At 37.1% G+C, this 13,862-nt stretch overlaps 1 protein-coding gene across 1 annotated transcript in view; it reads left to right on the top strand.

The window, feature by feature from the left end:
• Hen1 (Hen1 methyltransferase) overlaps positions 1 to 13,862 on the top strand; it is a 41,653-nt gene that overhangs the window by 23,459 nt on the left and 4,332 nt on the right. The window contains exons 3-6 of the mRNA XM_068375516.1: positions 3,250 to 3,354; positions 3,671 to 3,813; positions 9,182 to 9,370; positions 12,210 to 12,878. Of these exons, the coding sequence (XP_068231617.1) occupies positions 3,250 to 3,354; positions 3,671 to 3,813; positions 9,182 to 9,370; positions 12,210 to 12,878 (1,106 nt within the window). The remainder of the gene's footprint in view (positions 1 to 3,249; positions 3,355 to 3,670; positions 3,814 to 9,181; positions 9,371 to 12,209; positions 12,879 to 13,862) is intronic.

Genomic DNA, 13,862 nt, shown 5'->3' with positions numbered 1-13,862 from the left:
ACTGCAATTACAGATTATATTTTTTTTTTTTTTGTCGTATCTTAAGCTGATGGTGTGGAGAAAATGCTCGCATATAATTATCATAGTATTGTTGATATAATTTCGTAACATATACTGTTCAGTATTATTTCATGATTTCTAACTTCAGTTTCATGTTATGACCTGCATTCTTTGCCAATATTTAGTATGGTCCTGTACAGCATCATATGCTGATTTCTAATGCTAAACTTTAGTTTTGACTTGCACTTTTTAACATTACACTGTATTTAGTGATTTCAAACTCTAAATTTAGTTTCGATACTTTCTTTGGCCAATTTTCAGACAATTTTTTGTCAAATTTAGTGGTCGTGTAATACAGTATAAATTAAAAAAAATGGCAAATACAGTACTAAACACAGATAGTTGACTGTCCTTTGGTTAGGTCAATTCCTTGGACTGATACTTCCCTCCAATTAGTCCAGGAAATAGAAGGTCCGGTGTATATATATTACCACTTTTCTTAGGAAAAGCACAACGGTAATACCCCTCTTTATGTCTGTTCATTATAACGTCAGTTCTGACTTTCACTCATCCTTAAGTATAAAATACAAAAATAAATTCCACTACGCTTTTACCCGACCTTATGAATGTATTTTGAGAAAGTGGTAATAAAGTGCTGTATAGTACAGAACTGTACTCTACATGGAAGATTGCTATTGTAGGTATCTGGTTCTTATATAATGATTGGATCATGCAAGTCACTTTATAGGACGAATATCAAATTACGTTGGATCTTGTGGAATTAATTAATGACGTAAGGTGGGGCATTACTGTTGGTGTGTAGTTTATTATTAGATATTTTGATCTGTTGACATTGTGATATAAGGTGGTGTTCAATTTAATGGAAAATGTGTTCAACTTTGCAGTTGATGTAATGCAACCATGTTAAGCAAGGAAAAATCTAGAAAAGTATATTTTACACAAGGGCTCAAAAATTAGACTTGTATTGTGGTAACTTTGAGATTAAACTTAATTCTTTAAACTGTTAGAACACCAAATTATTCAAGCAACTGAATCAACTTTCTCCATTAGAATAAATGGTTATGTAATTGGCTCTCCACCCAGGGATGTTCCTATTATGGGCCAATTTTACACAAAATTTACAATATTAAATTATAGTTGAGTAAGTAAAAACATACCAAAAACCAGTTATAATTAATAGAATAAATGAATAAATCAGGAATAAATTAATATTTAGTAATGAGAGAGGATGACTTTGAATGGAAGGTGGTGAAGAGGTGGTGTTAGTGGTGCTAAAACAGTTGGGTAGCTGTCCTTCAGGGATTTTCTGTTTGTTGCATTTGCCTTTTTTGGTACTGAATATTATTTCCTTTTGGGAATTTTTAATGAAAAACCTTATCAAGAGGATTATTTTTGCCTGTACGAAGAATTTTCCTAGATGAATCCACGCATTAATTAATAAATCGCTTGCTCTGCTGGGTACTCCTTTGTCAGATATTTACCTATCTGATACAGTACGTACATGTATCGCTGAACTAGACAGGATTCCCTCTTTCCTCCTACTCTATGTACATTTCATCTCTGCTGTTGTGTTTGGATAAACACACACAAAAAAAAGGTAATAAAAATTTAACTATATTACGTTGCTGGACTGAACTGAACATGGGCTATGTTCAAACTGACTGTTCCCTTTGTCAAAGTCCATACAGGTTCTTTCAAGTTTTTTTTTATTTCTTGGTCAAAAAATATTTGTAAATTTGTTTAGTCGACAATTTATTTTAGTTCTTTGGTGTCCAATCTCTGAAGTATTACTTTATAACATTATTGGTCCTCAATTCCTCTTTGGAAGAGCACTTCAAACCAGTATGTTACACATTTTTGCATAAATAGCAATGCAGGGGAGTCCCCTGAAGAAAACATTAAAAGAATAATATTCCTAGTTATAATTTATAACAGTAAATAGAGGACAGTTTCATAACAGTAGAAACGTAAAAAGCCATCATTACACAAGGACTCAAAATTTTCCTTATGTAATATCGTCAGTCTCTTCAATCTCTCTTTAAAAGAGAACACTTAAAGTCAAGGTATTATGTAACAGTTATGTAAGACAGACTCCTGATAGAAAATACAAAAGAAAATACTTACCATAAATGGAAAAGCCTTTGAATTATGAGAAGACTAATCCAGATATTTATTTCCCTACCACCTTCTTCACTGAATGTTTTTTTTTTTTTTCATTTATTAAAGTTTCAACACTGAAGAAAGTTGTAAGCAGGGTAACCAAGCACCCACTTTTGTGACGTAAAATAACAGCAGACATCTATTTCTTCCTTTGGCATTGGTACTTTAGTAAGTGTGTGCATTGAATTTTGACAAAAGTTTTCTCACATGCTACTAATCGTTTAAGTTTTTCACTTTAGCTACAGATTGTTCACTCATGATGTGCACACTTTTTAAGGATCCTCAATGAGATGTAATGTAATATTTTCTTTTTACCAAAGGTAGGCATAATTGCCTTATTGTATACAGTAGATTGTTCATATATCCATGAATATTACTGTACTTTTGTATTAAAGCCTATATTAATAGATGAATGCGAACAATGACTAATATCTGTAAGTACAGTAGATTACGGAGTTAACCTTTCATTGCACGCCTATACTCACAACTACAGAACACTGCTGCTTTAAGAAGAAACCAAAGTACTGTAATGCATAAAATTATATAGTTCAGTCAAGAATGAAGCTGTTCTTATGATTTTTAAAGGTGTAAGGTAAAATTTTGAATGGCTCACTTATTAAAGGATTGCAATTTAAATTATAATTATACTGTACATATTTTTGATAAGGAATATTATCTTGTGGATGTTTCTATTCATATGATTTTTAAAGGTTTAATGCTGAATTTTGAAGATGTAATGTATTAAGATATTGCAATTTAATGATATACTGAACATATTTATAAAGAATATTATCTTGTGGATATTTCAAGTACTTTTATTATACATATATTAAATCATCGTCTTTAATATAATTTTGAAATTCTGCCCTGATATTTTTTTGCTTAGTCAATGAACAGAATACAGTTTTTGCCCTGTAATCTTTTGCTTATGGAACACTTGACTTTGTTTGTACAGTATTTTTTTTTTTTTGATGTTGCATGTGCCTTTTTAGAAATGTTAGGTTCAAGTTTTATTTATCGTGATGGACACCATAGAAAAAATATTTTACACAACCCATATTTTTAAAGGTTCTCGATCTTGGATGCTCGGATCTGAAATTCTTCCGGTATCTTCGTGATGTCTCTGGGGTGAAAGAAATTGTGGTGCTTGATAAGGATGAAGCCACCTTAAAAGTGAGTTCAAAATTATTTCTTTTAGTACATTAATGTATATTGTTTATCATTGCTGATTTTGCTGAAATAATTTCTTTATGTAACTATTGTGCTATGTCTACATATTTAGAAAGTGAAATTCATTAAAACTTATAAGATTGACTTTATACATTTTTCATTTTGATTCTCTACAGAAATTTTTTTTTCTTTACAACAAATAGCCTTTTGCTGATTCGTTGCCAAAATATAGATGGTCTACAATTTTAATGTGAGCTTTTTTTTCTCGATATAGAAGGTTCATTAGATTTACTGGTATATGATTTTTTTTTTGCTTTAGGACAATATTCATCATTTGAAGCCAATGTTAGGGGATTTCATCATGTTACGGACAGAACCCCTCACTGTAAAAGCTGTTTGTGGTGATGCAACCGTCTATAACCCTGTAATGAAAGATTCCCAAGTTGTTACTATGATTGAGCTGTAAGTGTTTGAGTTAACTTCATAGTGTTTTTCATTTTAGTTCTAAATTGTAGATAAATTATACAATAATTTTTTCTTTTTTTAATTCTGAGGTCATGCTATTTATTCTTAAGTATATACAAGCATTTGTCCTTTAAATAGTTATTTTTACAGCTTGAGCTGGAATGGATATTGTAATTATTAATGACATTTGGCGAGCGTGGTCGAGAAGCCTCTCCCCTAGACATGTTGAAACCTTTTTATTTTTGTTTTCTGCTAAAAGAAGTATGGATGTAATGTTGCACCCAAAATCAAAGTTTTCATTTTCTTTTTCTTTCGGGAAGTGAATGGTGGCTGTTGATTATTATAGAAATAAGTCAGATTAGTACTTGCTAAGAAAAGGGTAGATGTTGAAACTGTTTTTTGTGTAAACCAGTTGTAAATCCAGTGTGTGCTTCTTGTAAGGGGCTTACAGTAATTATTTGCATTCATGCAAGGGGCATGCAGTAATTTTTCGCAATCATTCTAGGGCACCAATTGTGGGTCGTAGCCTCGTGTACAGTGACAAGTGTATGCCTTGAGCCGTAAGAAGAGAGTTGACCCTAGATCGGTCCCTTGAGGTTATGCATTGGGACCAAGGAGCCCCTGGATCTGCGTTGGCAGGCTTTTCAGGTTCTAGTGGCGTGTGGGATAACCTCTTGTATTTGCTGCACTCCATAAGATGTTAAGAGGCCATTGTCCTTTTCTGTGCAGACTGCTGATGACTGGTTTGACAAGTAAGGTCTCTCAACTTGAAGGAGCAGGTAAAAAGACTACCTTTGTTCTGGTGTCCCCAGTGCCTGTCTCCCCCTTGGTGAGGCCAGTGGTGAAAGGCATGGTTAACGTGTCCCCAGTGGAGCCCTCCAAACCAAACCTAATTCATTATAAAGGCTCTTCCTGTTATACTGGTGCCAGCTAGAAAAGCTCCATGACCCATAGATCAGCCCTGGGCGGGTGTTTTCCAATGCTGGGTGTTACCCTATGCATCGCCCCTAAATCGTCCACTTAATCTGTGCCTTGGGTGAATAGGACCCATAATTCCCTCTCTGTCATAGGCATCTGTAAGTGTACCTACCCCCTCCCCTTCATCGTCATTGATTGCTTGGGTGTCGTTACCTGGGCTTGCAAAGCCTGATGTGAAGTTATTAAAGTGTGGGAGAAGTGTGCTTTTTTTTTTTCTTTCTCCTCGGACTCCTCTTTTCGTCCTCGACTTCGACTGCATACTCTTAACTTGAAAATTCTAAGAGGAGGAGGTCGAAGAAGATAAGGAATGCTGCTGTAGTCGTTAAGGAAATGGCTCTTTATGATGCCCCCTCTCTTTCAGGGTATGGTGGGGTGGTGGCTACCGACCCCACGTTTCGTGTACTGGGCCGTGTACTGAGCCGGGTGCTGTAACCCTATTTCATGGCCCTATGCCACAACCCTCGGGTTGCGGCTAGAGTACCCTATAGCCAGGCAAGACAGGGGTGTACAGCCCTGTGCACTTTGTTTCCCACGTAATGGAGGAACTTAAGCAACCTCCATCACCCATTCCAACTGCACTTTGGACTCTTGTTCCTCCTTCAACGCACAATTTTGGGAAGGGCAAGTTGAGAGGATGGCACTACCAAAGTCTTATCATTGTACGCTTGTTTTTTTATGTTTAATTTGAGAACCTTTTGGTATTTCCAGTATGGAGGCTCAGACATTCATCTCTTAGGGCATGCCCCCAGTTAACCCCAAAGAAGGGTGCTCTGATTCCACAAAAGTCTGCTCTCAGTACCTTAGCAGAAGCAGTACCGGTACCAGACCAGAAAACTTTTAGCTAAAATGGTGAAATTGACATCTAAGTCAATGAGGGAAGTGCTGCTAAAAGGTCATTTTTCTTTGCCCAAAGTGTGTAGTCCCATTTTGAGAGTATATCCCTAAGAATTTGAAGGTTTCACGGAATTAGAAGGGTTTTGTTAAATCTTTCTAACTAAAAAATGGGATACTCATGTTGGTACCAATCAATTGGGTGACTATTTTAGTTTAGTCCCAGATCACCTTAAGACCTTGGAATTTGGTGCTCAGCAGACAGTGTGATTTCCTTGGAAGGGGGGACTGTAGGAGATCCCAGAGGCCAACTTTGTCAGAAGTATAGCTACTGTGTAAGCCTGTCTACAAGGCCATGCAGAACTTTGTTAGATTAAATTTTGAGGTACCACATGCTGGCAGTATTTGATCTAGAAAAATTGGATGTAGAAATTTTAGTGATCTAGTATAAAAATTCCTCTTCCCCCCGAGCACTAGTGAATAAAGCTTCAAAGCAAATGCCGAGGCAATGGCTACCTCGTTTCTGGAGAAATGGAGGAAAGTTTCTCTCCCCTACCTTAACAAGATGACTTCATTTAAAAAAATCTGCAGCCTATAAGATCCGGCACCAGGCTCAGTCCTATTCTAAAACTGTGCAGCGAAATGTGCTCCTCTCGCCATTCCTTCTGTTGGGTTCACTCCAGACAGATTAGGGCCTGCATATAGAAGGGGCTGTGGACCAGAGTTATTTTCAGGAAATTTTAGAGCTAGTACTTTATATCCAAATACACCTGTTTGCTAAAACAGAGAATTACAAACTTCCACTATCCATAGCTTTGAATTTGGGCTTTCAAGCAGTGGAAAGAGATGCTCTGAAAATGGATTGGAACAAATGGTCATTGATCTAGGTTTCCTTTGGATATTATTTCAAAAGTTTTGAATATTGTTCAGGATTTTTTAGGGCTAGCTGTGCTAATGGCACCACATTGGCCCAACAGCCCTTGGTAGCCACTGCTTCAGCAGCTGAGACTAAGAATACACCCGCTTCGGTCTAACAGCTGTATGAGAAAGTAGGAATGTGGATTACATTTGCCTTCCTCCTTTCTGATTCAAAACCTTCATGCTTGGATTTTTTATTCTGTAGATTTGAGAGAAATTTCTTCGCCCACAATTTAACAAATTTGAGGAGTTGCTATAGGTCTTCATTCATAAGACAGTAACAATGTTTGTGTGGAAGACGTGGATGGTTTTTCTAATGATTAGGTCACCTGACCAGATAATGCCAGATTTCTTGACTTCCTTTATGCCCTCCTCTTTTAGGAAAGGAAGCTCCAGCTATCAACTTGTACTGTCATATAAATTGGCTTTAGCAAAACCTCGCTAGCATTCCTTTGACGTGGATCTAGACTTGGACATGTTTTATAAGATCTCCTAGTTTTTTACATTACATAAAACCATCTCTACCCATTCCTGTGGTTTCTGGATAGGGGTGTCAAGTTTTTTGCTAAATGAGATGATTCCTCCATTCAATGTAACTATCGTTTTCAATATCTTTAGCCATGGGTGCAAGAGTTATTGAGACCAGGATTTCATTATAATAGACCCTGGGTATCTTCTAGTTTTGACCCATGGTCTTCTTTTTCTAGTCGAAAACAAAAAACCTGTTTAGAGACTAGATTCACTTTACATCTTGGCTCTTAAGTCATGAGATAGCAACGTTTGTCCTGTGTCAACCTTGAAATTATATTTAGAGATAGTTTTCAGAAGGTATTTTGTTTAAAAATATCCAGACCAACAATTCCTTTAAAGCAGTAGCAATCCATATTTTCATGACCTCCATAATTAAGCTTTCTTATTCTGTCAAATATCTTAAACCCATGTGAGAAAAATTGCCTCTTCACTGGTGCACTTTGCAAACATGCAATTTCAGGACATAGTATTTATTAAACACATGAAACAAATCCAACCGGTTCAAAATTTCATGTGGCACTGGGCATATTCATGACCCTTACATAGGTAGCCTGGAGACAAGGAACAAGTCAACTAGTTCCTTTAAGAGAAGCAGAATAGTGGGTTGTCTGGCAGCCAGTGTTCTTCAGTTAACCCTTGTGAGGTAAGAGTCAGACATGTTAGTTTTTTCTTACTCATGAGAATTTGTGCACGTGTTCATAGATTTTGCATGGTTGTAGACAGTTGTCCTGGAATGGGCAAGTCTACTTATTAATACTCTGGTACAAAGTCTTTGGATACCATACTTCACTTTAACCCCCCCCCAAAAAAAAATTAGTTGATAAATGGAAAAAGAGATTTGGGGAGGTGCTTTGTGATCTCCAGGACACTCCCTCCCTTCTGCCTTGCTTTGTGCAGGGTAGTGAAGCTTTGTTTGTTCACCTCTTTAGTTTAGAAGGCGATATTGTTTCGTATCATATCTCGGATGATTATCCTACTAAGTGAATATTCTTATCCTAAAACTAGGTTTACTACACTAACTGTGACTTTGGAAATATTGATTCATTTCAGTGTGTGGCCTTGCCTCAAAGGGAAGACTACTTACTGTGCTGTGAGAGTTTTCAAGACATCTTTCCCAACTCCTTTGGTTGCTTAGATGCAGCAGGATAAGCTTTTGTTGCAGAAAATTATCTTCCTTATTATCTTAGCGATCACAGCTTGGTTCCTGCTAGACATTTAGATTCAGACATCTCCCTTTTTTATGCCATTTTAATAAGTCTGTGCATTTAATGAAGTCATGCAAATGTATATAACTTATGTTCCATCATTGGCTTTAACAGGATTCCACTCCAGCTGCATACCGCATCTTCTGTCTTGGTTCATTTCCTTGTCTCTTTAGGTCCTATTCATATTTTCTGTCTGTAAATAATGGATCCAGGCAATGTTAAAGTAATGGCTTTTGCCGTAAAGCAAATGCAATTTTTAGAAGTAATTTTTAATAAAACTTTTATTTTAACAAAAATACCCTCTTCCTGGTCATACAATGCTATCACAATGGAATGAGACATTTTGTAAATATTGCTTCTGTTTACTAATAATGACTAGAAAGGTAATATTTGCACATGTGCCAGACTGTTTGGCTCATCAATTATCATAATTTTTCTAAAGTGGGTTGACACTCAAAATTATTTACATGTATTGAATTTTTTTTTTTTTTTTTTTTTTTTTTTTTTTTTTAATATATAAAGAAGTTTAATTTTTTGTAGACAAAAAACTATTGCATGAGAAATCCTGAATAAGATCAAAACTGATTTAAGAAATTTTATACTTTACAGTATAGACAATGGATGCAGTACATATTTTTAAAAAGTGCAAAGTTTATTAGGTACATTGGAGTCTTCCTTCATTTTTATGTGAATTGTAGAATGGGAAAATATATGTAGCATACTTCCAAGTTATTATACAACATGAGTAGCCTGTTGGATTTTATATAATGTGCAGACCCCTTTGTGAATCTCGGGTTTAGTGTTTAGCTTTATTTATTATTTTACACTATCATATCTTTTAAGTAACATTGATGACATAAAATTAATACTTTGAAAATGTCTAATAATTTATCATGTTGCAGAATAGAACACATGTATCCTTCAGAACTTCCTCGCCTAGTTGACAATGTGTTCAAGAGGTTGAGACCAAAGCTTGTCATTGTTACAACTCCAAATTCAGATTTTAATCAGTATATCCCAGACTTTGTTCCTGGAACATTTCGACATTGGGACCACAAGTTTGAATGGAGTGGAGAGGAATTCAGAAATTGGTAAGCTACTGTTTTAACCATACAATGTTACTACAGTATTCTGAAGTGATTATATTTGTGTATGTTCATAAGTGTACGATATATATGTTCTGAAATAGAGATGGTGACCGAATATGATAGGTGGGTATTGACTCGATAAACATGTCAATAATTTTCTTCCATTTAAAGCTTAGCACTCTGGGGTAAGGTTTCCCCTTCACTTAATTTATACTCTCAAGTTATATATATAGTGTATGCCCCAAACTGTTGATAAGATATGAAAAATATCCAAAATTGGGTTATTGAAGAAGTTGTGAATTGTTTGGTTTGCCTGCAAATTATATTTTATATTTTAGAAGCTTATGAATGTTTCATATAAAAGTGCAACTTAATCACTTGGACAGGGAATTGGCAAGCCTGGCTTATATTTGTAAGGTATTTTGATTTTTCTTTCCATATACAGTAATAGTGTGTTAGGGTCCAAGAAAAGAGTAACTATGCAAGTTTATTAAATAGTAAGTACTGGAAAAAGTTTCTTTTTGAGGCTACTAACCCTCCTCCACACAACTGGATAAACGCTCATCGGTCTCTACTTGCTTGGACTTGTGCCATCGGCCCCACAAGCTTGTTTTCCCTGTGCTTATGCTTCAGTGATCATAACATTAGTGGCAAATGGCACTTTTCAATTGCTTCTGCCAAGTTCTACACTGACATATTAAGGTATTCCTACTCTGTGGCCTCTTCCAGACAGACCAGACCTGCTGGGGCAACCCCACTTCTAAAGGTTCCACGACAATCCTCGATCCCTCCACCTTCGAGCGTCTCCTGAGGAAGGAAGGCTATTCAGCTAGAACGGCCGAAAGGATGTCGGGATATCTGAGGTGTTCATCGGCAGCGGTGTACCAGGCTAAGTGGACCACCTTTACGAAGTGGTGCTCCTCCAGAAACATCAAGCCGTTGAGGGCCTCTATTCCGGACATGCGGACTTCCTGGCACATCTCAGGGATGTAGTCGGTATGTTGATCCCGGCCATCAAAGGAATGCGTGCAGCTTTATGACAAGTCTTCCTACTGAAGGGCATCGATCTGGGTTCCTAGAGACATATCTCAATGCTCATCAAGAGCTTCGAACAAGCATGTCCCCCTCAAGCCGTCAGTGTGCCGCAGTGGGATGTGGCGAGGGTCCTGAAGATGTTAAGTGAACCCCCGTTCGAACCCCTGAAAGACATAGTGGACAGGGACCTCACCCTCAAGACTGTCTTCCTGTTGGCACTGGCATCAGCTAAGAGAGTGGGCGAGATTCACGGACTGTCTTACGAGGTCTCACACGCGAAGGGTTGGCGTGAGATTTCCTTAAAGTTCGTCCCGACTTTTGTAGCTAAGACCCAGAATCCAGCAGTTTGGGATCCTAAGTTTGAGGGCTTCTCAATACCAGCAATTCCTCGTTCGGGCAATCCGAACGACTTGAGGTTGTGTCCTGTCAGAGCCATAAGGAAATACCTGGAGAGGACTTCTAATCTCCGTCCTGGTATCAAGAGCCTTTTTGTCTCCACAGGTATAGTGAAAAAGCCGGTTTCAAAGAACACTATCTCCTTCTGGCTAAGACAGGTGATTATCAGGGCCTATAGCAGTGCGGGCGTTCCCCTGCCGGGAAAACCCAGGTCCCATGACATTACGGGTCTGAGTACCTCCCTAGCTTTCGAAAGGAACATGGCAGTGGCGCAGATCCTAAGAGCAGGCACCTGATCTAACCAGTCTACCTTCACAACGCACTACCTGAAGGAATGCTCAAGAAAGTCCCTAGACGGGTTCTCTATAGGAACAGTCATCTCTGCGCTCCAAGCGATTTAACGGTGTAGCCCCAGGTACAATCGTGGGTAGTAAGACCATGAGACACAGGTTCGTTTCCTTAAAAACCCCTTGTTCTTCCTTCCCCCTCTTTTCCTTTGGACTCTGGTAGAGCCTGCACAAGACCTCAAGTCACAAAATCATCAAAGGACATGTCTCTGAGGAATTCTTGGACAGGTGAGTTACTTAGACACTAACATGAGCTCTTTGTGTATACGTTTCGTTTTCTGTCAGTCTCTGAACCTAGCCCCCTATCTAGGTTCCATTGCATCCTGCTTAGCTAGATCTAGGGGTCAAGAAGGACAAAGAAGGACACTCCCACCTCCTTAAGTGTGGAACTAATCACAAATTTCAAGTAATTTGTATTTTTCCTAACATACTTACCTCCAACTACTTTCGGGTAATGGCCCGCCCTTCCATCCCAGAGTGTCTTCCTGACCCTTTTAAGTAATTAAACCACCAAGAACTTGCTGAGGGTCAAGACCCAAGCTAGCACGCTCCCTGACCCGGGACTAGCCTCAGGGCACGTATCCTTCCGCCTGGTTAGCCTTCACAGAAAACGTAAGTAGGGTAAACTACACAAAACTCTGGTCGGATGAGAGGAGATTTCCAGGTACTCCTAAGAAAATCCCTTTTTTATTAAACATTTATGATTAAGTTAATTTTACTGTATCTACAAAAACCAAGTTGTCTTCTTAAAAATCTTTATTACTGAATAGTGATATTTGCCAAGGACAGTACATTTCTGAGTGCTTAGCTGCTAGATTTGAACCAGAGTATGAATTAAATTGTTATTTTTTATATTGTTTTTCAGGGTGCCATTTTCTTGAATACCAGTTATTCGAGTACTGGGCCAGAGTGAATTTATGTAAACCTTGGTATTATTTAATTTTCCCAAGTACTTTGCTCAAATGTTTGCTTTCCCGGCCCTTTCAGCCCTCTTCTAGGCTCTGTCCTGCAAAGTAAGTTAGAGAAATAATGAGTGTGATTATTGATAGTTTTCTCTTTATCAGGTGCCATGGAATAATTCAAGACACCTCCTATTACAGTGTACAGATATCTGGATGTGGTCTTGGACCACACGATACATATTGTACACAAATGGCTGTTTTCATTCGATCGACATCTGACATTGAAGAATCTTTAGCTTTGGCTCTGAATAGTGTTGCTCTAGACAGCAAGGGAAATTTTGAAAATGATCAACTGTTGAATTGTCATTATGATATATTGGTGCCGAGAGAAAGTTCACAAATAATATCTGAAGTATCGTACCCAGTTGATAGCCGTACAGCAGAAGAAAAAGACAGGCATTTCATTCTTCACAGATTTCATTCTCTAGTCAACTATCTCCAGTTGGGTGAAGGCAATCAAAATTATTGTTTAGACTGGAGAAATGGAGTAGAGGAGAAAAATAAGAATGGAGAATGTGACGGCAACAGTGACCACTGTGATTGGTCGCCAATACCCTTAAATGGTGATCACCATAACTCAAAGAAAGACTTTGGCCCTCCAATTTTTCATTGTCTTCATGTTAATAAAGAAGAAGAGATAAAGAAGAGCTCCGGTACAAATGAATATACATTTCCTATAGTTAGACAAAGATATGCAATTATAGACATGGTGTCTCTTTCAGCATGGATAAATTTAGAAGCTGAGAGAGAAATACCATTTAATTTGATAAGGTAAGTTGTAAATTGTGGTACTTTTATATTTTTTTTCTTGTGTAGTGGCATTTAATATTTATAGGCATAGATAAGGTAACTCGTAGGAAATTTCAATCACTGTTGAATTACGTATACTGTTCATTTTTCATAATCAATGCAAAAACAATTTATCTAGGATAAATATAAATGGAAGCCAACTAGAAATAAGGACCAAATTATAGTTGAAATTAACTGATACAGTTAAAAATGTCATTGTTAAAAAAAATACACTGTCATATACTGTACTTGAAACTCAAAAAATTCTCTGCATTTCTTTTTGAATGATATAGACAGCATTGTGCTGTGTGTTCTTGATTTATTGCATACCAATTTAGCACACCAGAGTTTTAGCTCACACAATTACAGTCCAATAAACATTTGCCATTGCAAATTTATTTTTGTAGTTTTGTCCAAGAAACCTTATATATTTTAGCATGCTATTTTCATTAAAAAAAAAAAAAATTCTAATGGTTGGAAGCTAGCCTAGGATCTAGTTCTAGGATAAAGGAATGAGGTCCACAGTACCGCGTGTATCAATTTAAATAGTGTTGATAAAAAGGCAAATTAAAACATGGTAAAATGCTGGTAGAATAAAAGGAAGTAAATAAGCCAATGATGAGAACACTGTGTTTGAGGAAGTGATAAATCCTAAAAAGGCCATCGAGAGACACAGAGAGAGAAAATATATTAGGGGTAAAAACACTGATTTTTGTGCAGTTGGTAAAATATTTAAATTTCGATGAATAGATTCAGTCAGGCTTTATCTGGCAATTTTCCATCCAGGACTTTACTTGTACACACAGCCTACTAAATAAGTACCACTTTAAAAGATTAAATGTTGTTTAGGTACCACTTTGCAAAATTCATGAAGTATGATTCAAACCTCTTTTCTGTATTTGTAGCCAAGGGAAATTTTTGTTTTCCATTGATCCTTTACTTGTTATATAACTTATCTTATTTCAG

This window comes from Palaemon carinicauda, chromosome 6, assembly GCF_036898095.1.
Source record: "Palaemon carinicauda isolate YSFRI2023 chromosome 6, ASM3689809v2, whole genome shotgun sequence".
Taxonomy (NCBI): Eukaryota; Metazoa; Arthropoda; class Malacostraca; order Decapoda; family Palaemonidae; genus Palaemon; species Palaemon carinicauda.
Note: the sequence above shows the minus strand (reverse complement) of the source record. Positions and strands in the feature narration are given on the sequence as shown.